Source organism: Empidonax traillii, unplaced genomic scaffold (genome assembly GCF_003031625.1).
Source record: "Empidonax traillii isolate 1590-97213 ecotype Southwest subspecies unplaced genomic scaffold, ASM303162v1 scaffold1529:size122720, whole genome shotgun sequence".
Lineage (NCBI taxonomy): Eukaryota > Metazoa > Chordata > Aves > Passeriformes > Tyrannidae > Empidonax > Empidonax traillii.
In genome coordinates, this window is record NW_020956722.1 from 59,767 (window position 1) to 84,241 (window position 24,475).

At 50.9% G+C, this 24,475-nt stretch overlaps 1 protein-coding gene across 3 annotated transcripts in view; it reads left to right on the plus strand.

Annotated features, from left to right (window-relative positions):
• The window catches only part of LOC114070354 (tyrosine-protein kinase ZAP-70), a 14,077-nt gene extending 3,954 nt beyond the window's left edge, over positions 1–10,123 (plus strand). The window contains exons 2-12 of one of the 3 annotated variants that reach the window (XM_027907711.1): positions 314–474; positions 1,352–1,490; positions 2,827–2,905; positions 3,089–3,129; positions 4,477–4,525; positions 5,044–5,224; positions 6,108–6,314; positions 6,510–6,702; positions 7,678–7,818; positions 9,126–9,238; positions 9,661–10,123. In XM_027907711.1, the coding sequence (XP_027763512.1) occupies positions 314–474; positions 1,352–1,490; positions 2,827–2,905; positions 3,089–3,129; positions 4,477–4,525; positions 5,044–5,224; positions 6,108–6,314; positions 6,510–6,702; positions 7,678–7,818; positions 9,126–9,238; positions 9,661–9,784 (1,428 nt within the window). In that variant the 3' untranslated portion in view covers positions 9,785–10,123. Of the gene's footprint in view, positions 1–313; positions 475–1,351; positions 1,491–2,826; positions 2,906–3,088; positions 3,130–4,071; positions 4,094–4,476; positions 4,526–5,043; positions 5,225–6,107; positions 6,315–6,509; positions 6,703–7,677; positions 7,819–9,125; positions 9,239–9,660 lie in introns of all 3 variants that reach the window. The other 2 variants (XM_027907712.1, XM_027907713.1) reach the window with 2 other exon arrangements.
• Positions 10,124–24,475: the final 14,352 nt, after the last annotated feature.

Below are 24,475 nucleotides of genomic sequence, written 5' to 3' on the forward strand. Positions count from 1 at the left end.
GAATGCAAAGGCAAAAGACACCCCACAACCCTGACATCAAGTTCCACCACGTAAACACGAAGATTTTCTCTTCCCTCACCAGCAAGTCAATGGACTTCAGCTGGATTCGAGGGATGAGGTCAATTGAGAGAAGCAAAGAATTCTGCTCTGTAGCAGTACAGAATTCAACCCATTGTTGGGTCACAGGCCCTTTAATTGGGAGACCCTCCAAGTTTCCTGTGTCATCTACCCCAGCTGGTGCAAAATCAACCGTGCTGAACCACGAAACAGCGCAGCAGAACAGCAGGAGGTCTCATTTCCCACTCTTTTCCAGGGGGATGCACTGGAACAGGCCATCATAAGCCAGGCTCCACAGGTGGAGAAGCTGGTTGCCACCACAGCCCATGAGAGGATGCCCTGGTACCACGGCAGCATCACCCGGGACGAGGCTGAACGGAGGCTCTACTCGGGGGCACAGCCTGACGGGAAATTCCTGTGAGTATCCAAAGCCTGTGCTTTTTAACCTTCCTCCACCTCCACCATCCTGTAATTGTTGCTTTCACATGGTAGTTCTGAGAGGTTTAGCTGACTATGGTCAGGCTGGTTACAGATATTTCAAAGACAGGGGTTGAGCCCCCAAATCTGTCATTGCCCCGACAGTGTCTGGACTCTGTGAAGAGCCAACCTTGAGCTTTATTTATTTCTCATGTTGAAATATCTCTATGAAATGTGCTTTCCACTGCACTGGATGATATGAAATATAGGGTTCAGTTGATGAAGGCATTTAACACTGACACTTTGGCAATGTATGGCCCATAAAACACAGGAGAAAGCGTTTGCTCTGCTTCTCTGCCAAGATGAGACAGCCCTTAATTGAATTATCTCCTGAATGAGTCAGGCAAAGGGAGAATTAGCTGGAGAACAGTTCATCAGGAACTGTAGTGATGGGACAAGGGGGAATGGGTTTAATCTGAAAGAGGAGAAATTCAGATGGGATACTGGGAAGGAATTCTTGGCTGGGAGGGTGGGCAGGCCCTGGAACAGGTTGGGCAGAGAAGCTGTGGCTGTCCCATCCCTGGGAGTGTCCAAGGCCAGGTTGGAGCAAGCTGGGCTGGTGGAAGGTGTCCCTGCCCATGGCAGAGGTGTGGAACTTGATCCTTAAGATCCCTTCCAACCCAAACCGTGCTGGGGTTCCATGAGAGAGGCAAACCCTGGCAGCTGAAGGATCCCCCTTGGCATCTTCAGAGGGGGGTCAGGAAGGTCCATCAGTGGCTTCAGGGACACTTTTCCATGTGCCCACCCACCCCTGGCAACCACGACAACTTGCAGGGCAAGTTCTAGAGCTACTTTTAATAGTCCTCCTTCCTCCCAGGCTGCGAGAAAGGAAGGAGAACCGTGCCTACGCCCTGTCCCTTGTCTATGGCAAGACCGTGTATCACTACAGGGTGGACCAGGACAAGTCTGGCAAATACTCCATCCCTGAGGGCACCAAGTTCGACACACTCTGGCAGGTAAAGTGCTGGGGGTGCTGAAAATTGGTGTCTAAGAAAGCACAGGCATTTTTCACTTGTTCTTCTGAGCTGGAAATAGAGGGGAGGATCATCAGCTCTGAAGTGAATGGCCCATACAGGGATCAAAACCACTGCCTTGGTGTGACCAGCACCAGGCTCTGACCAACTGCAGCTGCCTTGAGGGACAGGAAAGGCATGTGGACCTTTAAAGGCTTTAAAAGCATCTATGGGTGGTGGTGTGGGTTGTTTTCCCTTCCAGAAAACCCTGAAATTGCTCACTCCACCTTGTCCCTCCCGTGTGTTCCCCAAACTGCTCCCAGACTGGCAAAACTGTTGGCTACAGATTGCCAAACCACGTTCCAAGGGACTGATTTCTGTGCAGGGAGTAGGGGAGGGCAGAAGTCTGGAGCCAGCTGCTGAGATCTTTATGTGGCTGGAGATCCCAGTGGCAGGAGACACATCCTGTCACCCCTGAGAGTGGGAGGTGGACGTGGCTGGGATGGCCCAGCAATCCTCATGAAGGTGGGGGTGGGTTTTTAGGGAATGAGTCACAGGGTCCAGCAACTCCTGGCACTGCTGAGGGGTCCATGTCCCCCCAGAGCCCAGCTGTGCCCCTTGGCACCCACCTCAGACCTGCTCCAGGGAGCAGATCCCAGAGCTCCCCCCTGGGCAGGGCTGCCTGGGGGGGGACAAGTGACTCTGTTTTGCTGAATGTTCCGAATTCCCAGGACTGTTTTCACTCTGAGTTTGATTGAAAACAAAGACTTGGGGGCATTTTTATGGCAACAGAACCACGCCAGGCTCTCAATTGCAGCTGAAATCTGAGCCAGACAGGAGGGGAAGAGAAAGCCTTGTGTCCCTGTGGTCCAGTGGCTGGGCCTGGGCTGGTTGTCTCCAGCCAGAGTCAAATCCCCACCGTGCTTGGACCAGTGGTGCTGCAGGGAAAAGCTGCCTGGGGTCCTCAGAGCTAACCCTGGAGTTCCTCTGGGAAAGCAAAAAGTTTCTCTCAGGCCTTATCAAACACAGCAGGACTTAAAAAACCCTTTCTGGCTGGGACAATAATATTACGCTGAAAATCTCTCAAAAGGAGATTTCCTTTTGTCTTTCTTTGGTCCTTATCTAACTTCCAAAGTTCTTCCCAGCTCTGGCAGGTATCCAAATATACAAGCCCTTACTGCAGGACATCCCTGAGTGAGCAGATCTCCTCTTAGACAGAGGACAGAAACATTCTAGACCTTGCCTGCCATAAATCTTATTGCCATAAACCACCAAAGTTGCCTTCAGTAAAAAAAGGGGTGATTTTTTTCCTCACAATAATCTCTTTTTCCTCCTGCAGTTGGTGGAGTACCTAAAACTCAAACCAGACGGGCTGATTTTCTACCTGAAGGAAACCTGCCCCAACCCCAACATGCCAGGTGAGGGATAACACCCACACCTTTCCACACCTTTTTTTTTTTATTATTTTTTTTTTGCTAAAGCTGTGAAAACTGTCCTTTGGGGGGTGGGGGGGGGATGTGATCAGACACAGCCCTTCAAGGACTGCTCTGATCCTGCTTAAGCTCATGCAAACTCCTAATTTCTCTCTCCTGATTTTGCAGCATCTGCAGCACCAGCTCCACCAGCCCACCCCTCTGTGAGTGTAAGTATTTTTTTTTTGGGGGGGGGTAGGGGTTCTTTTATTGGTACCTCAGTGATTTAATACTATTGCATTTCAAGCTTTGCTGATCAAACTCTGCTCTCCAAACTCTGCTTTTCCCTAAAACCTGGTAACTCCAAGGGACTATATTAAGCCCAGCTGTGACACTGTCCCTTTTCCAGCTGGGGTGGGGATGAGGAATCGCTGGGCACAGCTACTGTTGGAGCTGAAAATGGTTTCCATTCATACTGAGCTCCTTGCAATACCCTTGGGAAGGCCTCTGCCCCTGCCCTCCTTGCCAGGCAGGAGCGAGGAAGACGTGGTTGGATTCTGGGAACGCTCAGCCCACTGGCCCCCGGCCAGGTCTTTGTCCTCCCTCGGCCTCAGGGCATGTCTGGGCTCAGTCACAGCTGCCAGAGCTGAGCTGTGTTGAAACCAGGGAGTTTGGGGGCTCTGAGCCCATCCCAGAACCCAGTGGAGCTGAGAGAGGCCTGAGCACTCCCCCATTGTCTCAGGAGCTTTCACAATCCCTGCTGGGCTCCCAAGTCACAGGATCACAGAACATGCTGAGTGGGAAGGGACCCACAGGGATCATCCAGTCCAACCCCTGGCCCTGCCCAGGACACCCCAACAATCCCCCCCTGTCCCTCAGAGCGTTGCCCAAACCCTCCTGGAGCTCTGGCAGCCTTGGGGCCGTGCCCACTGCCCTGGGGAGCCTGGGCAGTGCCCACCACCCTCTGGGGGAAGAACCTTTCCCTGAGATCCATCCCAACCCCCCTGGCACAGCTCCAGCCCTTCCCTGGCTCCTGTCCCTGGTTCCAGAGCAGAGCTCAGCGCCTGCCCCTCTTCTGCCCCTCCTGAGGAAGCTGGAACTGCAGTGAGGTCTCTCCTCATTCTCCTCTTCTCCAGCTGAACACACCAAGTACCCTTGGTCTGCCCTTCAAGGCCCTTCCCCATCTTCACTGCCGTCCTTTGGACACTGATGGTTTCAGATCTTATATCGTGGTGCCCCAAACTGCCACGTCCTGGTGCCTCCAGGCAGTGCTGGATGAATGTCCCACACCTTTGCCACTCTCTGCTGTACTGGAGGAGGGTGATGTGTTCAGGATTCCTGTCTCTGGATCCCTCAGGGCCTGATCCCTGATTTGGGATCTGCCAGCCAGGACTGGAAGAGGGATGTTGGCTCATTATCCCTCCCATCTCTTGTGCCACCTCAGGGCCTTTTAAGGGCATCACCAGCTGGGCTCTGTTGGGGTGCAGAGGCTCCCTGTCCCTTCCCTCTCCATTTCTAACTAACTGAAGCAGTTTCTCTGTGCTCCTTCATCCACTGTATCCCCATTTCTTTTCCAGAGGAACCTGGGCCCCCTCAATGCAGACGGATACACGCCGGAGCCTGTGGGTGAGCACCTCTGGGAGCCCCGTCCTGGCAGGGGACAGGACCTGGGGATGGCACAGGAGCCACAGGGGTTGCCTGTAGACCCCTATCTTACAAAGGCACCCAGGAGCATCCCAGTCATGTCAGGGTTCTGAGCTCCCAGTAAATCCACCCTTATCCCATTCCCTGTTTTACCCGGCCCATCGAGCCCTGTCCTACCCCCACCTTCCATCCTGCCTCCTAAATAATCCATGGATTCATCTGTATTTCACTGGGATGACGTCCTGCCCACACCCAGGCCCTGCAGAGTCTGATATGTGGAATGGGAATGCTCAGCCACCTGTCCCCATCCTGGCTCCTTCAGCAGCTGGAACCAGGACAGGCCCTGGCTCGTGTAAGGAAGGGAGATGCCCATGAGGGAGGATAAATCCCGGAGCTTGAAGGAGAACTGGCCAAGAGAGCAGAGAAAACCTTCCCAATGAGTGAGGGAGAGAGGGATGGGGAAGGGCAGGGGGTTCCTGAACCTTGTGTCCCTCGGGAAGGTGCCGGGAAGTCCCACCTGCTGCCCATGGACACCAGCGTGTACGAGAGCCCCTACAGCGACCCCGAGGAGCTGAAGGACAAGAAACTCTTCCTCAAGAGGGACCACCTGATGATCGATGAAGTGGAGCTGGGGGCAGGAAACTTTGGCTGTGTCAAGAAAGGAGTCTACAAAATGAGGAAGTGAGTGTTAGCCGGAGGGGGGAGGAGGGAGCTGGAGGGGACACATCTGGGCTGGGCTCAGGGGTGTCCCCACTTATCCTGTTTCTAGCTGGATGGACCCTAAAATGATAACGGGGTGGAGCTTTAAGAGGTGGTCTGGAAGGGCAGTGGTGGTGGATCTGATGAAGGGGTCAGCACCACTGGATGTGGTCAAAAAACGAGTGGCTGTGGCACTTGGTGCCGTGGTTTAGTGGGTGATGGGGGATTCATTCACAGCACGGCCTTGATGATCTTAGAGGTCTTTCCCAACCCTAATAATTCAATGATAGGATGGTGTGATGCTATGATTCCATGATTTCTCGTGGGTTTTCAGTGACAGCCTCACTCCCCTGAGTGTGAACCTGCCCCACACACTCCACTGCCACTTCTGAATGGTTTGGGTGAGTAGGGACCTTAAAGATCCTCTCATTCCAATGCCCTGAAGGTGTTTCCTGTGCCCAGAGGAGCAGGGCCATGCTCCTGAGGTCAGGTCCATGTGAGGGCAAAGGAGTGAGCCTGAATGTGCCATCCTTGGCTCTGTCACTGGTTGTCTATGAGCCCACAGAGATGGTCCTTACTTACCTTGTGCCTCAGTTTCCCCCTCGAGGAGTGGCAGCAATGACACAGATCTTGGTGTGGGAGGTTCTGTGCCTTCAGATCTACAGATGGCAACTACTGGCCTACCCTTAGAAGGGTGAGGTGATCCTTTGCTCTTTGGCCTGGGATACCAGGATGGTGCAGGGCTCTGCCAAAACATCCTGTTGAGAGGTCCAACCAGCACCACCTGAGAAGTGTTTTGCATTCCTGCCTGTGACACCTGAACTCAGCTGCTGCTCAGCTCGTCCCACTCGTGTTCCTCCTGCAGGAAGCAGATTGATGTGGCCATAAAGGTGCTGAAGAGCAACAACGAGAAAACAGTGAAGGATGAGATGATGAAGGAAGCCCAGATCATGCACCAGCTGGACAACCCCTACATCGTCCGCATGATCGGGGTGTGTGAGGCAGAGTCCCTGATGCTGGTGATGGAGATGGCTTCTGGGGGGCCCCTCAACAGGTTCTTGGCCTCCAAGAAGTGAGTATTGAATTAAATATCTCTGGGTGACTTTCTGCTGCCAGGTGAGCTGAGCTTTGGAGGAGCAGAGAAGCTGCGACGTCTTTTCCTGTGGGATAAGAGGGACTAAGCAGAGATGTCCCTTCTCATTCCCCCTTGAAGCTGGAAAATCCAGAGGGGACCTTTACTAAAGAATTGTCCCTTCATCTTCCCCAGAGACGAGATTGCAGTCAGCAATATCGTGGAGCTGATGCACCAGGTGTCCATAGGGATGAAGTACTTAGAGGAGAAGAACTTTGTCCACAGGGACCTGGCAGCCAGAAACGTCCTGCTGGTCAACCAGCACTACGCCAAGATCAGTGACTTTGGGCTCTCCAAGGCTCTTGGTGCTGATGACAGTTACTACAAGGTAAGTGTGAGGAGCAGGGGGCTGAGACCTCCAGAGAAAGGGGGTTTGTGCTCCACATGAGCTGTACAACAACATCCCACCCTGGCTGGTCTCACTGCTGGGACACTCAAAAAGGAGGATTGCAAAGCTCTGGCTCCCCAGGAGGACGTTCAGATGGACGCAGAGGCAGCGAGGGGAACGTGGTGCAGTGGGATGAGAGGAGCCAGAGAGCAAAGAGCAGGGAAGAGAAGGGGATGGAAAGTGAGCCAGGACTGCTCTTCCCAGCAGGGAGAACCAGAGACCCCACCTGGAATCCGGGGTCCAGCTCTGGGGCCCCCAGCACGAGAAAGATTGGAATGAGTCCAGACAAGGCCACTAAGTTATCACAGGGCTGGAGCCAGGCTGGGAGAGCTTGGGGGGTTCAGCTGGAGAAGAGAAGGCTCCAAGGAGGCCCGAGAGTCCCTTCCAAGGCCTAAAGGGGCTCCAGGAGAGCTGGAGAGGGACTGGGGACAAGGGATGGAGGGACAGGACACAGGGAATGGCTTCGCAGTGCCAGAGGGCAGGGTGAGATGGGAGATTGGAAAGGAATTCTTGGCTATGAGGGTGATGAGGGGCTGTGATGTAATTCCCAGAGAAGCTGTGGCTGCCCCTGGATCCCTGGAAGTGTCCAAGGCCAGGTTGGAGAAACCTGGGCTAGTGGAAGGTGTCCCTGCCCATGGCAGGGGCTGGGACTGGATGGGCTTTAAGGTCCTTCCAACCCAAACCACTCCATGACTCTTTGATTAAACAGCCCTGGGGTTGGGGTGCAGGAGGAGGGTGGCAGGAGGGTCCCCATCCTGCACAACAAGCTCCAGATTCCAGGACTGGGGTTTGGAGTTGAGGATTTAGAGGATTTTTTTTCAGCAGCAAGGAATTGCCCTGGGCACAAAACATTTAGCAAAGCAGGATTCAGGCCCAGCTCGGGGTGGGAATGCTCCCCTTTGTTTTCTGCTGCAGGCCAGGACAGCAGGGAAGTGGCCCCTCAAGTGGTACGCCCCCGAGTGCATCAACTACCACAAGTTCTCCAGCAAGAGCGACGTGTGGAGCTACGGGGTGACCATGTGGGAGGCCTTCAGCTACGGGCAGAAACCCTACAAGGTGAGGATGGAACCCTACGAGGTGAGGCAGAAACCCTACATAGAGAGACAGAAACCCTACACAGAGGGACAGATACCCCACAAGATGAGACAGAAACCCTTCAAGGTGGGACAGAAACCCTACAAGGAGAGGCAGAAGCCCTACAAGGAGAGATAGAGACCCTACTCGGTGAGGCAGAAACCCTACAATGAAATCCTACAAGGTGAGACAGAAACCCTTCAAGGTGAGACAGAAATCCTACAAGGAGAGATAGGAACACCACAAGGTAAGATAGAAACCCTACAAGGTAAGATAGAAACCCTACAAGGCGAGGTAGAAACCTTACAAGGTAAGATAGAAACTGAACAAGATAAGATAGAAACCCCACAAGGTGAGACAGAAACCCCACAAGGTGAGACAGAAATCCCACAAGGTGAGACAGAAACCCCACAAGGTGAGGCAGAGCCGGGTTCATCACAGGTGGATGACACAATCACAGCTGACACACACAGAAACTGCAATTCCTACTTCCATGAGTGGGTATTCCCACTGGTGGACAGAGGGGAAAGGACTCAGGTCCACTTGTCCTTCATGGAAGGCACCACGAGGTTGGATCCTGCAGCTCTGTGTTCACTGGAGGGAGAAGAAATAGAAAACAAACTAAATTCACTTGGGTTGGAGTCAAAGCAGATCTTCTCTTGGCTCCTTCTGCTCACTTGCAGAGCTGAAAAGTCACTTTTCAACCACTGCTGTACTTGAGGTGGGGTCTGGGGGAGGGGTCTGCAGGATGGGAGGGATGGGGTCTGCAGGGTAGGTAGGGTGGGGTCTGCAAGGTGGGTGGGATGGGGTTGGCAGGATGGGTGGGATGGAGTTTCGAGGCTGGGTGGGGTGGGGTCTGCAGGCTGGGGAGGATCAGCAGGATAAGGGGTCTGGGTCAGCAGGATGGGGTCTACAGTGTGGGCAGGATGGGGTCTGGAGGATGGGAGGGATGGGGTTGTCAGGATGGGAGGGATGGGGTTGTCAGGATGGGATTAGCAGGATAAGGGATCTGGATAAGAGGTCTGGGTCAGCAGGATGGGGTCTGGAGGATGGATGGGATGGGGTCTGGAGGATGGGAGGGATGGGGTTGTCAGGATGGGTGTGATGAGGTCTCTGGGCTGGGCAAGATGGGGTCTGCAAGATGGGCCACAGCACGAGATACCATCTGTGGGTGCTGAGGTTGGAAACAGCGGCTCAGCTGTGGCTCATGGGACCAGAGCTTTGCCCCAGGCCCAGCTCTGACCTGTGGCAGCTCCAAGAACATTAATGCATTTCCCACTCGATCCTAGAAAATGAAAGGCCCCGAGGTGATCAGCTTCATAGAGCAGGGCAAGCGCATGGACTGTCCCACCAACTGCCCCGCAGAGATGTTCGCCCTCATGCAGCAGTGCTGGACCTACAGGTGAGGCTCCCACCAGCTCAGGAGTCCCAGAATGGTTTGGGTTGGAAGGGGACCTTAAAGGTCACCTCATCCCAACCCCTGGCCATGGGCAGGGACAGCTCCACTAGGCCAGGTTGGAGTGCACTGGCTGAGTGGTGATGTCTGGATGGTGATGACACAAAGAGCTGGTGTCTCCTGCCTTGGGGTCTCTCTCCAGCCCATGATGAACCTTTCACCGCCATCCTCCTCCATTTGCCTGTGCCAGCCCTGGGAATTGTCCAAGCTCTGTGTCTTGGACCCTCTTCATCCCAGAACGGTCTGAGCTGTCCTCCTAAGCTGGGCTGCTGTTCCTCCCCAGGTTCTCTGTGTTTGGTATCTTCTCATTGCATCAGTCTGCTCTTGTCCTCTCTGTTGACTCCCCTTGTTTCTCTCTGCCCTCTCAGGTGGGAAGAACGTCCTGGATTTGCAGAAGTGGAGAACACAATCCGCTCCTACTACTACAGCATTGCTGCCAAGCCAGAAAACGGGCCACAGACAGAGGACAAGTCAAAAGCAGCTCTTCCCTGAGCTTCCTTCTCTGCTCCTCAACGCACCCCCCACCTGCCTGGGACCTGGAAAGGCTCCTTGTGAAGTTTTGCTTTAATCTCTCCAATGTTTCTCAAGCAGTTCCAGAACGAAGCACCTGGGAGATGATGCTGTCCCAGCACAGGGGCCACTCGGCTGTGCCTCCTGTCAGCGGCAGGCCATGACCTCCACCTCCAGCCTGAGCCAGCACAGGATGGTACAGACAGTATTAGAGCTCCTTCCTACCCGATTCCAAAGTTATCCCCAGGACCTTCCCTCCGTGAAGACCTTCAGAACCCACCTGGACGTGTCCCTGTGTCACCTGCTCCAGGTGACCCTGCCTTGGCAGGAGGGTTGGGATGGATGATCTCCAGAGCTCCCCTCCAGCACTAACCATTCTCTGGTTCTGTGACTCTGTGACCTCAGGGCTTTGTGTCCACCAGTGTCACCGAGGATGAACCGTGTTGGCTCCGGCAGATCTGGATCTTTCCAGACACTTCAACGAACAATTCCTTCACAGGAAACCACCCAGGTCACATTTCTGGTGAGGTTTGAGTGGGGTGTGACACAGGACAGGGAGCCACTGAGTCCCCTCCCCACTTGGCTTAGGGCAAGGAGCAGCTGGGATGGAGAGGAGCAGTGGGACCCACTGGTTTGTCCTCGTGCCTCTGCCAGGCTCCTCTCTCCCCCTGGCACTGCCAGCCCTGCTCAGCACACAGCAGGGCTTCACACACCCCCCAGGGTGCTCATGGCTCCTAAAGATCCAAATTCCAGGGCCCATTCCTCACCTCCTGGATCCCACCTGGCCCCTCTGTGCTGATGAAGTGAGCATCTTGTTCCTCATCCTATAAATAAACTATTCTATATTTTTAACATCTACGGCTCAGATTATTGAACTGCTTCAAGCTGACAGGAAAATAATTATAATTTCCCTCTGCTAGGCCAGGGGTTTAACTCCCTGATGGTCTCCTTGACCGAGCAGGTGACCCTTGGGCTGGTTTTGCTGCAGGGATGGAGTTTTTTTCTTGCAGCTCTCTCGCAGCTCAGCTGAGCCCCCCGTGGAACCCTCCTGGCTGACCCTGCCCCTAGATGGGGATCACCCGTGGTGGGGGTGACTCTGACCTGCCCTGCTGCAGAGCCCAGGGTGGTTGTGAGGGCTGGGGAAACAGAGGAAGCAGAAGATGTGAGCCCCGAGGTACAGTGACTACAGAAGCTTATCTGTCACCATCTCCTGGCGTCTGAGAAGCCACACAGCAGCTCACACACAGCACCTTGTCCTGAGGCCAAGCAAGCAGCTGCAGTCCAGGGGCACAGCCACCACCTAAAGCCTTGCAGGGAGGTGGGTTTGGTCTGAAGACAAGGTTCCTGGGGAGCATCAGGTGTGGGATTTGAATTAATTAACCTCTGGTGCAGCCTGTTCAGAGAACCCAGGTTTGATGAAAGCCAAGTGTTCCCCTCTCCTTGCTCGGACTGAAGCCTCCAGTGACACCAACTATTTATGTGCCAAAGCATTTTCTCCCTCAGTCCTGTGAGCTTGTCCTGTGTGCTGAACTGAGGACATGTTATCCCTGCCAGCAGAGAGGAAAACAGGTATCAGGGGAGAAACTGCCTTGTTGCTGTTCAGTCAGTGGCAGAGACAGGAAAAGAATTATTCTCTCTGTCGTGTTCCCTTCCCAGAGAAAGCTGGAAAAGGGAAGGTTCGATGTGTTTTCTACTTGAGAACCACAGCCAAGACGTTTTGCTTAGACCTTGCTCTCAAAACAAATCCATCTTCTGGTTTGAAATGATCTCTCCTGTTAAATTTTCAGCACGGCTGAAGGAAAGTACCAGAAAAGTCGAATTCCCAGAGGAGCCTCTGGTTTAGTTGGAGATGATTTGAAGTGAGTGTGTGTATCCACACCCTGACAGACAGGACATAGATCCCTTGAGGTTATGCCAGAAGACTCTGTGGCTCATGCTGCTCTCCCCAAATCTTCCCCAAACCCTCTCTTCTTGCTGAGCTCTCCTTACCTCCTTCTCTCCACTCACCCATCTCCCTCTGTTTTACCTGAACCTTTCAAGCTCTCCTGACTCCTTCACTCTGCATGTTGCAAGGGAAAAGATGAACCTCATCTTCCCTCTGAGCACCCGCAGCGATAACGTGAGACGTGACAAAGTGCTGGTTGGTGGCCAAGCATGTCTGATCAACACCACGTAACACCCCATCATATCCCCACGCTGATCTATCTCATACCAACCTATCTTATCACCAGGACACCCATCTTATCTCCAGGACACCTATTTTGTCACCAGGACACGCCTCGTTATCAGTTGCAAGTCACACAAGGACAAACCAACCCTTCTATCTCTCCCAGGTATCAGGAGCTTCTGTTTTGTTCAGAAGCCCGAACGTGACTCCCACAGCTCTGTGGGCTCACTGGCCACTGTACCAGACCCCTGAATAATTTACTGAACCACTGTAGAAGTATATTCTCACAGCCAGTGCTGGCTGTTTTCCCCTCTGCCCCCTGCTTGCAACCATCCCCCCTGGGGACAGGAGCACATCTGTGGGGTGAGGACAGGCACTGGGACACCTCCTGCCCACCCAGCTGGGGCCAGGGCAGGTCCTGCAGAGAGCCAGGAGGTGCAGAGAGCAGCAGTGTCACAAAGAGAGGCTATTTTTGTCCCCAGCTGCCAGCACAGGCAGTGACAGGTGGTTTCCTCGGCTGATTCTCTGAGCGGTTCTTTGCGGCCCTCGGTCAGTGTGAGGTGCTACTCTGCTCCATCTGCACAGGGGCAGCTCGGGGCAGGGTGGGTGGTGTCCCCACTGCCTCTTTGGGGTCTACAGAAACGGAGCCTGGAGGGTTTGTGAGTACCCAGGAATTTGGCTCTTGAGCTGAGATTCCCTTTCTGTCCCCCCCACCCCAGGGGGAGAGGATGCAGTGTTAAGCTGCACTTGGAGAGGTTTAGGTTGGACATTAGGAAAAATTTCTTCATAGAAAAGGGGGGGTTAGACATTGGAAAGGGCTGCCCAGGGAGGTTTGGAGTCCTCGTCCCTGGAGGTGTTGAAGGAAGGACGTGGCACTCAGTGCTCTGGGCTGGGGGACAAAGTGGGGATCAGGCACAGACTGGACTTGATGGTCTTGGGGTTCTTTTCCAACCTAAATGTGGGATTCTGTGATCCTCCCTATCTTGTCCACTCACAGGCCCTTCCTACCTGTGACCTCCATCCTGGGATTTCCTCTGCAGCTCTGGGAGAGCCTGAAACATCCTCACATGGAGCAGGGAAGTCACTGGGGGTTGACAGGTCACGTAACCAACTCATTCCATGAATAAGTGTTATTATTAAATTAATCCATGGATTAATTATTGCTGTTCCTGCTGTAAAGGAGCTGCTTTTCTTTGCTGGCCTGGCTGGGGCATTGGGCTCACCCACCAGCTGGGAATTCTTGTACCCACAGAGCCAGGAAGTCCAGGAATATCCAGGCAGATGGGTGGGCTGGCAGGGGTGGAGGAAGCCTGGCTTTGTTCCCACTGATTTTCCCAAGGATTTGACAGAATCAAACCCTTTCCATGGAACACTTCAATCCTGCCTGATCAGCATTTCCAGATGGAAAAGCCTCCTTTTGGAGAGTTTCCATCCAACCCAAGTGATTTACCCCCAGGGTAAATGAGCAGCAAGGGGGTGCAGGGAAGGGCCATGGCAGAGGTGGAGCAATTGCCCCATCCTTTGGCAGGATGGAAACAGGGATGTGGGGAAGCAGCTCCTTCCCCAGACCTGCAGCTTCCCTGTGCTCTGTCATCCTGGACAGAATCCAGGGAATTAGGCTGGAATGACAAACAGTCAAGAGCCAAAATCAATAGAGAATCCTGTCTAAGTGTGAAAAAATATGTGAGGTGGAGTTTGGCCTCTTCTCCCAAGTAACAAGTGACAGGACAAGAGGAAACAGCCCCAAGTTGTGCCAGGGGAGGTTTAGTTTGGACATGAGGGAAATTTCTTGATGGGAAAGGTTTTCAAGCAGTGGCACAGGCTGCCCTGGGCAGTGGTGGAGTCACCATCCCTGGGAGTGTTCAAAAGACACGTGGTGGAGGTGCTGCATCAACAGTCCTAGAGGTCTTTTCCAACCCTAATAACTCCCTGAATCCCTATGAACATCCATCCCTGCCTCTTATTTATCCCTCTGTATTTTTGCTCCCCAGAGCTGTGCTTCCAGAAATACCCAGCTAACCTAATCCTTTGGGAATTTGCCTCATTGTTGCACGGCGATGTCCTCCTCCTGTGCAATAAAAACTCATTAAATCTGCAGTGTTAACACAGTAAGTTCTACTTTTTTTTATTTTCTTACAGCTTTATTCACTGTGGAGAACCTGTGCAAGTCATTCCTTCAGGAAGGAACTCGAGATCTTTTGTGGCAATGAAAAAAGGGAACCACAGAAAGTGCTGCCTTGCTTCCAGCTACTGTCATGGAAAATTTAACCATTAAATATTCAAACACTGAAAAGAAAGCCAAGTGAAAGTGGGAAATGTGGGGGGAGGGAAAAAAGGTTGCAGGGATTAATAAAAGCTAAAACATCTCCTACAACCAGTGGAAAAAGGGGAAAGTGGTTTGTTGTTTGTGTTTTAACAATGTGAGGAGAAAGAAGGGCGGAAAAAGTGTTTGCTGGACCAAAAATGGGTTAAAAGCAGAGACATGGAGACAGATAATGAACCATGCAGTAAATCACCTGCTTCAGAGTCCATTTCCCCAACTGTAAAGCTGCGAAGAATCAGCAAAGAGAAAATGAACCGTACCAAAGTCTGAGAGCTGATATTTAGAGCAGCCTGTTTTAACACCTCCCGAGCTGTTTTGGCATATTCAGAAAAATCACAACTAAAGTGACACTGGGAGGAGCTGCAAAGACAGAGCAGAGGTGGAGAAGGGTCAGAGGAGTTGCTAAGTGAGAGCAGAAATAATTACAGGGGCTCAGACACAGAAAGTGGAAGGCAAGGAAATATTTTTTTTGAGATGAAACATAAAAAACCTGCTGTCAGAAGAGGAATTTAACAAACATTGGCACAGTGAAGGTTTCAGATTATATTCCAAGGCAAGTATAAACTACAGGAACCATGTCTTAAAGGGGATGTGAAATTCCACTTTGCCATGTGTAATCCTGATTTCATGTCAAATCTTCTGGTCTGTGTCTGTTGTTTTAACTTGGGACACAAAGAAAAATCTCTCCTCTGAGTTTCCTTTATTGGGTTTTCTTAATCAAGTACCTTCCCCTAATGAAGTGTGTGCAGGTCTGTGTGTTCCCCCTCACGCTGACAAAGGCTGTGCTTCTGTTTGCACTGGTCCCACGCTGGTTGTTGTCACAGAATCATGGAATGTTTGGGGTTGGGGAGGACCTTAAAGCCCATCTCGTTCCAGCTCTGCCATGGGCAGGGACACCTTTCACTAGCCCAGATCGCTCCAACCTGGCCTTGGGCACTTCCAGGGATGGTGACTCCCTGGGCACCCTGTGCCAGTCCCTGACAACCTTTTCTATGGAGAAATATTCCCTAACATCCAATTTAAACCTCCCCTGGCACAGCTTGAGGCTGTTCCCTCTCCTCCTGTCCCTTGTTCTCTGGGAGCAGAGCCCAAACCCTCCTGTCAGGGAGTTGCAGAGCCAGAAGGTCCCCCCTGAGCCTCCTTTTCTCCAGGCTGAGCCCCCCCAGCTCCCTCAGCTGCTCCTGCTGCTCCAGCCCCTTCCCCAGCACTCAGAGAGCCCCAAACCTCTCGTTCTGCCCCATTTCATCCCCAGTGGGTGGAGGAACATCATCCTCCAGCCCAGCACCCAAAGGCTGCAGTGTCCCCCAGTCCCAGGCTGACAGCAGTGACACCGCAGATGTCACAGTGTTTTAACAGCAGGAGCTGCTGCCAGCTCTCAAACAATGGCCCAGGCGTGACAGGAGGGACAGAGGAGCTTTCCAGCCCCTCAGGCCAACATTTCCCAGGGATGAGCCCTGCCAAAATCCTGCATGGAACGCACATGACCGCAGAGATAGGAGCAAAATCCCCCCCCAACTCCCAAAACCTCCAAGAGCAGCGCAGTGAGAGCCCATCTAAGTGTTGTCCCATCCTCACAGTCCAAATCCAAACCCAAATCACCCTCGGTCCTTCTGCAGCTCTGGCTGGGTTTCCCTCTCTATCCTGACTCTTACACGATGGTTTTTGCTCCATTTAGGACAAACTGAGCAGTGTCTGGCTGGGAAATCCCTGCAGCAGTTGGCAGAGGGGTTTGAGGAGCTGCAGACAGGCTCTATTCTTCTTGGTAGCTGGGCTGGGTGACCACCGAGGGCAGCTGTGGCCCAAAAAAGGCCCTTGTGGCACTTTCTGCTCCTTCTCCATCTCCAGCACACAAGTAATCCCTCTTGAAATCAGGTGAGCTGGAACAAAGGCGGTGGCAGAGCAGGGATTTGTTTCCTGGGGGGGTCAGGGAAGACTGGAAAGAAGCCAAGAGGGAGGGAAGACCCCGGTGTTGCCACCAGGTTGCTGTGGTTGCTCCCGTGGGTGAGGGGAGGCTTTGAAGGTGAGGTTCATCCCCAGGAAAGGTGAGACCCAGCCTCTGAAGGTTCCCTGCTATTTTAGGAACAGCTATTTAGGAACAGCTATTTAGGAACAGCTATTTAGGAACAGCCTTGATTTGGGAAGAGAAACAGAGCTGGACCCCAAGTCTGGGAGCCACCAAAGAGCCTCCAGGGGAGCTGGAGGTGGAGAAAAAATCTGGACCTGGTTATAAATTTGCTGTTCCTGGCCATGATTTTGACAACAGAAAACAGAAGGTTTTGGGTTTTTTTTTTTGGAGGAGTTTTCCTCTTCGACCTTTGGAGGATTCCTTAAAGCTCCGTGTCTGAAAAGTAAAAAAAAAAGTATTTTGGGAATTTTTTTTTTCTTTTCTTTTTTTTGGCTGCAACGTTTTCGATTGTCTGAGCTGAAAACCACTGAGGAGAGGGAGAACAACTGAGGGTGCTTTCCAAACTGCTGTTATGAAAATCCAGTTTCAATTGGAAATTGAGATTTGCTGGGGAAAACTTGGCGAAGACACACATTGCTGTGGGAAACACAGCCTGAGCAAAACATTTCTTTTTGTGCTCCCAGTGCACAACAAACTGCACAGGGATGGAATTACCCCATCCCTGAAAATCTGAACTGTAGGAAATCAGCTTTTACAGCTGGATGTGATGGGCTCATCCCTGTTCGTTATCCTGCCTCAAAAATCACCACATTTCCTTGAAAATGTTTTTTTTTTTTTTATTCTTATCTCTTCTCAGAACAACCCATTTTAAATGTAGCATTTTTACTCCAAACTCCCAGAGCTGATAAGGGACTTTATGTCAGAATCTCATTCCTTCGTAGATAAAGCCCAATCCTTGTAAAATCAGCATTTCCTGAAGGAAAACACAGCAAAACCCACACCCTGTAGCACTATTTCCCAGTGGGAAAAAAAAAAATTTAAAAAGAAATAAAAATAATAAAAAATAAATTAAAAAAAAAATTTAAAAAAACGAGGCCAAATAATTTCTTCTCATCATGGTTAAAACTCATGATGTTTGGTCTGTCAAGCCCAACCAAAGTATTGATTTTGGGTCCCACTCTGATCCACACACAGTGGCCACTGCTCCTCAAGAAACCCTGGTGGAGATGCCTCTTGAGTGCAGCTCCTGGTGGTCCCATCCCAGCGGGGTTTTTGGCTGGACCACCACGTCAGATTGCCCAATGAACCCAGCCCAGGGAGGACAACAGGGCTGTGAGCACCCCAGATTCCCAGGATGTGGATGGGATTTCCTTGGGAACATCACAGGGAAGTTCATCTGCAATAGTTCTGTCCAGAAGAGGTGACCTGATGGATGTTACAGACCCAGAGGGGTGTGAGGGGACACTCAGCACCTTCACTGGGTCAGGCTTGGCTTGGACGTGCCTGGCTGACCCCACTACTGAGGAGGTGAGGGGAGGGTGGGGTGTTTTAATTAAAAAAAACAATAACTGGGGGTGATTAGTGACCCCCTGTGATCAGATTCGTGGTGTGTTAGTGGTTAATCACAATTTCTGGGCGTAAAACAGTTCTGTGAGGGAGAGTGGGACAGTGATGGACAGCCAGGATCTTCCTACAAATCACTTCCTCACAAATCACTTCCTCACAAATCTTATGAACCTTGGGTTTATTTTCCTGTTCTGGGACAACCTGAGGGGCTTTGTCTCCCAAACAAGCTGCTCACAACAAGTTTTATCTGTTCCTGAGTGGCATTCCCAGCTCTGAGCTGGAGCACAGTCTGACATCACTGGAACTCTCACAGAATCCATTAGGTTGGAAAATGCCTCACTTTAAAGGGAAGATATCTAAAGTTAAATAAAATCAGAAGTATAAGGAATCCAACTTTTGGGAGCAAGAAGAGAAAAGAGTGACCTCTACAGCTCAACCCTTCCCAGGCTTGATTTCCTGGGAAGAAAGAATCCCTCTCTGCCTTGCCCTCACTAATCCTGTCAGAACCGGTAAGAATAAAATAGAATAAAATAAAATAGAATGAAATAATGGAATGAAATAAATAAAATAAAGTAAAATACAACAAAAGGGTTGACATCCAACCTGGCCTGGGGCACTTCCAGGGATGGGGCAGCCACAGCTGCTCTGGGCATCACAGATAAAGCAGCTGCTTAAAACTGCAGCAGAAACATCAGTGAGGGGTGGTGGAACCCTCTGTGCTGAAGAATTCAGAGGGGGAATTTAACTGATTAGAATCAATGAATTAACCTGTGGCTGTTACACAGTCATTTGCTGTGTGCTGATACTTGAGTCATCAGTAGTGAAACACAACTGAAAACATCCCAGCCCCAAAATCTCCCTGTCTGAAGTCAGAGCTGCTAAACCAAGGCTGGGGGGTTTGAGCCCCATGTGGGCCATTCACTTCAGAGCTGATGAGCCTCGTGGGTCCCTTCTAACCCAGAATATTCTGGGACTGTGTTTGTGCTGGACTGACTTGTCCATCCTCTTATTTAAATTCAGATTTATCTGCCTGCACCCATCAACTCCTCCTCTTCCTCCTCCTCCTCCTCCTCCTCCTCCTCTCCACGTCCCACCAGTGCCCACCACCCCATGGTGATTTCTGTGCCCCCCTCAGGCTGCTGAACTTCCACTCACACTCACACTTGGCTGCTGAGTGACTCAACATCCATCCTCTTACTTAAAGATCTTACCTGGCTGCATCCATTAACTGCTCCTCCTCCACCTCCTGGTCCTCCCCTTCGTCCTCCTCCTCTCCATGTCCCACCAGTGCCCACCACCCCGTGCCCCCTCTCAGGCTGCTGCTCCCCCCTCCCCGAGCTCTCATTCACACTCACACTCGGCTTCTGAGTGACTCAACATCCATCTTAAATTGAGATTTATCTGCCTGCACCCATCAACTCCTCTTCTTCCTCCTCCTCCTCCTCCTCTCCATGTCCCACCAGTGCCCACCATCCCGTGCCCCTCTCAGGCTGCAGCTCCCCCCTCCCCGAGCTCTCATTCACACTCACACTCGGCTTCTGAGTGACTCAACATCCATCCTCTTACTTAAATTGAGATTTATCTGCCTGGACCTATCCGCTCCTCCTCCTCCTCCTCCTCCTCCTCCTCCTCTCCATGTCCCACCAGTGCCCACCACCCCGTGCCCCCCTCAGGCTGCAGCTCCCCCCTCCCCGAGCTCTCATTCACACTCACACTCGTGTTCTGAGTGACTCCAACACCTACAGCCGGGTGAGGAGTTGAGTTTTCGAGCTCCAAGCCGAGCGCAGAGTTCCCCTCACCCTCCCCTCGCCGCTGCCTTTTGGCTGTAAATGTTAACGGGGAGGTCGAAAGCAGCTTCAGGAGCCACCTGACCCCCCCTCCACCACCACCAGCACCATCGCGGTGATGCCGCGGGCTCTGTCACCGCGTGTCACCTCCTCTTACGCCATCGCGACATGACTGCAGCTCTGCCGGGGCTGCCCGTGGCAAGGAGGGGGAAAAGAAAAAAAAAAAAAAAAAAAAAAAAAAAAAAAAAAAAAAAAAAAAAAAAAAAAAAAAAAAAAAAAAAAAAAAAAGTGAAAAACTAAACCCAAAAGAGCCTGAAAAGGGATCCCCGCTGAGCCACGGACGGGCTGAGGTGAGGAAGGGGTTGGGACGGGAGGAGTTTTGGGCCGGTCCCCTCTCGCCCTGGCGGGGGGTGGTGGCAGCAGCCGATGCCGGACGATTCCAGGTGCTGTGCCCCGACCCGCAGGGTAAGTCCTGGCCACGCTGGTGCTGGGGAGTTCAAACTGGGGCTTTTTTTCCGTGTGTTGTGGGGCAAAGAAGGCGACAACTCTCCAAAGAAACACCTCTGTGCTGCTCCCTGAAGCTCTGCACCTCTCCTGTACCATGGATGGCTTGTGCAATGAAAGCTGCTGGCTTTTTGATTTTATTTATTTTTTTATTATTCTTTCCTTTTCCTCTTTTTTAAATCTTTTTCCATTTTTAGTATTTTTAAAATCTCTTTCTTTTTAATTTTTCATCACTTACCTTTTTCACCCTTTATTTTTTTCTTCTTTTTCTTCTCTTACCCTTTTTCTTTTTCCTCCTCCCTCTCTTTCCCTCCCTCTCCCCTCCACATATCATCTCCATTCACACTCTGCTTCCCTCCACCGTTCCCTGCATTCCTTTTTCTCTGAATTTCTGGCATCCAGGACCCCTCCCTGCCACACGTGCCCACCCAGGGCCACCTGGCTGTGCCCACCACACCTGGGTGCTCACACCCTCCCCATAATTCAATGCCCAAACTCTCCCTCCCCACTTTCTCTTCCCATCCTCAGAAGGAGTCAGGAAAGTGGTTCTATCCACAGATTTTGTTGTATTACTCCACTTTGTTTTCCTAATTGTCGAGGTCAGACATTTTTGTTGCCTTTTCTTTCCTCTGTGCTTATTTTAGTAGCTGGTGTTGCTTTTGATTTAAAGAGAGTTTGACGGTAAATAACTATTCTGTCGATAAAAAAACCTGTTTGAAGGACATTCCTTGGGTCTTCCTAGACTAAGAGGTGACCACTGGGCTCCCACCTGAAGGCTGGAAGCTCCTGTTCTGGATGTGACAAATCCCTTGTTGGCTCACACAGAGTACAACACTTAATTATTGAAATATCAAAGTGTGGTAAATTTTTTTGGCCACTCTAAATTTGAATTTTGCCGTGCTGAGCCTTCAGAAAGGTTGAAGTCCTTGGGGGCAGTCAAAGATTTTTTGGGGAGAAGGGAAAGGCAGTTCCAAATTATCCAACTATCCCATACCTAGAACTCTGCTCATCAGAAATCACCGTTGGAATAATTAATTGTAGGGTGTCTTCCATGCCAATGGGAGGGGAAGAATCTGCAGCCATCAGGCAGAAAAAACGAATCACCACAATCTCGGATGTTTCTATTGCCAAATGTAACAGGTTTCATTTGAAAAAAGACCACTTTTAAAATTCAGGCATCACTCAAGACATCTCAGAGCTGCAGTTCTCCAAGAAAGACACTCTAAAACACAAACTGTTTTAAAAAAACCACTCCAGCCTTAACTTTAACTTTGCAGAGTGTCTTTCCAAGCCAAATTCAAGGGATGTTGAGTGGTAAAATCGAATGTGAGGAACTTTTGGGTTGGTTTTGTTGGTGGGGTCGGGTTTGTTGTTGTTGTTGTTGTCAAAGAGGAGTTTTCTATTTGTCTTGTTTTTGGGGCTGCTTGATGTTCCATTTTTAATCCTCGAGAATTAACCACAAGTTTCTTTAATTGGAAGCTGACACTTCTGTGCAACGAGGCACCTTCAGGAAAACAGCAGATATCGGGAAAGTCTTATTAAACTGCAGAGTTGCTTTTTTTTTCCTGAACGACTGTAAATCATCTGTTCACCTGCAAACAGCAACCCAAGGGCTCGTCCTTGTGATTCCTGCCCTGACTTTTTCCCTGCAGGAGAAACTTCTAGAACACAGTCCAGTTCCTGCTGTTCAGCCTTTCTCTTTTTAGAATGTATCTCCTTATGATTTATCTCTTTGTAAATTATCTCCTGGTAATTTCTGCTCCCTCACTGGGTTGTGGTGTAGGGGTGGTTTGAGATGGGCTCTTGCTGTGCCACCACCTCAGTGTGGCCACAGCAACTGGGAGGGTGAAGTACCCCTTGATTTTCAGTCTTTGGGGGGGTCAAGGACTCATCCTGTGCTCCTGGGGGTCCCTCAGACCTGAGAACTGTGGCAGATGAAAACCCCTGGGTGACGTGTGTCACTGAAATCGGTGCCACGGTCACAGCTCCCTTCTCCAAACCTGTGCAATAACTTTAATAAAGTGAGATAATAGCAATATCTATAGCAATGGTAGCAATGATAACAGAAATAAGTCAGGCAAGGTGCAGTTAACAGCAGAATTTGGCTTTGTGTTTTGAGAAGGAACAGCAACTTTACTTTCTTGTGGAGTCAAGAAACTCCCACTTCTTCCAGCACTGTGAATATTAATATTAATTCTAATATTTCACAGAATAACCCAAGGGGTGCAAGGGACATTTCACTGGGTTTTGCTGGTTTTTGTAAAGATTACTGAAGCCTGGCTGCTGATTTCTGCTGCTGGGATGGTTGTGCAGCACTAGTGGAGTCACTCCATATTTGGCTCGAGTGCAGTTTCAGAGAAAACCCAACCCCTAATTTAGAGCCCTCACTTCAGTTACCCAGCAGTATTTTGAGACTGATAAAGCATTGATAAGCACCCTGGTGCTTGGGGCACAGAGGAACTCCATGATTTCGGGCTGAAATCAGCAGTTTCACCTTTCGTGGGTTGTCGCCGCTCGTGTGTGTTACAGAAACTCGCCAGAGGTGACTCTGCCCGAAAAATCTTCAGAAGTTTCATTTATTTCCTGTGATAACACAGTGAAAGGGAAACCTCTGAGAGAAAAATCTTGCTATTAGCAATTAATGAATGAGAGAGGTGATCAGGCTGGGCCCAGAGTGCCCTTGGCACGGGCGTTTGATGCAGGAGGCCTGGTGGCCTTCAGGACGAGCCCGTAACGATGACTTCCTAAAAAAAGCCCAGAGAAAGCTTTTAGAGAGCTTCAAATCCCATGACAGGATTTCTGCACAAGGATGGGAGTGTTCCTGCCAGAAAACGATCATGGAATCACAGAATGGTTTGGGTTGGAAGGGACCTTAAAGCTCATCCATGAGCAGCAGGGACACTTTCCACTAGCCCAGGTTGCTCCAAGCCCCGTCCAACCTGGTCTTGGACAATTCCAGGGCAGCCACATCTTCTCTGGGCAACCTGCAAACATCATGAGATGATGGGAAAGGTGCCACATGCAGAAATGTGTGGTCCTTGACGAGCTCCACTCCTAATCTGCTAAATATTTCTACCCATCTCAGTGTGAACGGCCCAAAACAGGAGGGTAAAAATGAGATCAGTTTTATTTCGGTTCTGCAAGAAATTTTTGTTAATGGGACCTTGTGATCAGCCCTTCTGGAAGTGCTTGTGCTGGAGGAGCAGGAAAGACTGGGAGAAGGAGGGAGAGAGCTGGACTTGCTTTGAGTTTGTCTATTTAAAACAGAATAATTTCTTAGGGTTGGAATCTGGATGCCAGCACTGCTGGATTAGCAAAATCCTGTGGGATTTACTGCCTGTGTGTGTCTCTGGGGCTCAGCCATGAGTTAAGGGCCTGATTCAGTTTTTGTAAATGAGGAATAGCTTGCAGCTGCTGCTGTAACTGCCCAAGGAGCAGAAGGATGGGGGTGAAACAGGTTCTGGCTGAGGAAATTATGTTGGGTCAGGCATTTTGAAACAAATACATGAAAAGATGAAGAAAGGAATTGGGAATAGCAAATATAGGAGAAGGTCGTGCTTCCTGGTGATTGCAAGAGAATGGATTTTGAAAATGGGGGGGAAGTCCTTGTTTTTATCAGGATTTGTTCTGCTTTTCCTCCTGAGATGTTGTCACAGACTCGGTGGCCGCTGTGTCTTTGCAGCTGCTGCAGAGTGGGGGTTTGGTCGTGCGCGAGTGATCCCATTCCATTTTTAAAACAGGGATTTTATGTGCCCTAAAGACCTACTGAGCACAGATGATTGAATCTGTGAAAGATCAGAAGTGTGTTCAATACTTTCCTGGTGGTTCTTGACTTCTGATTTCCAGGACAGAGAGCCACCGACTTGTGAACGCCGATGGCAGATCTTGCTTAAGCCGGTGCTTCTGGCCTTGTCTCAGCTCTGAGCCTTGGCCTCATTTTTAAAATTAAGCCTCTGCTGAAAGTTAAATTTAAATTTAGGCCCCATCACAGCCTGAAATGACGTTCTTGAGCTGTGGAGAGGAAGGGACTTACCTTTGGGTCTTGGCCGCCTCTCACTTCTTCCTCATGACGAGGCATCACCGTAACTTGTGGGGTAACCTTCAGATAATTATGAGCTTTATCTCTGTGAATCGATCTTCACTTTAAAAAAAAACAAAAAAAAAAAACGAAAAGCTATTGTGACAGCAGTTTTTGCCACATTCAGTATAAAGCAGATGGAATTTTCCATTCCTCTGGGTAGGCAGAGAGAGGTGGAGAGCGGATGCAGGGCTGCACACCCTGCACGTCGCACACGAGCATCCCACTGCTCCTCCAGGCAGACCTGTGAGCTCCTATGCCTGCTCTCCTCTTCTCCCACCACTTGTGAGAGTGAAGACCTAGTGACTGGAAAAGGCTTCCTGCAGTTCCACCCAGGTAAAT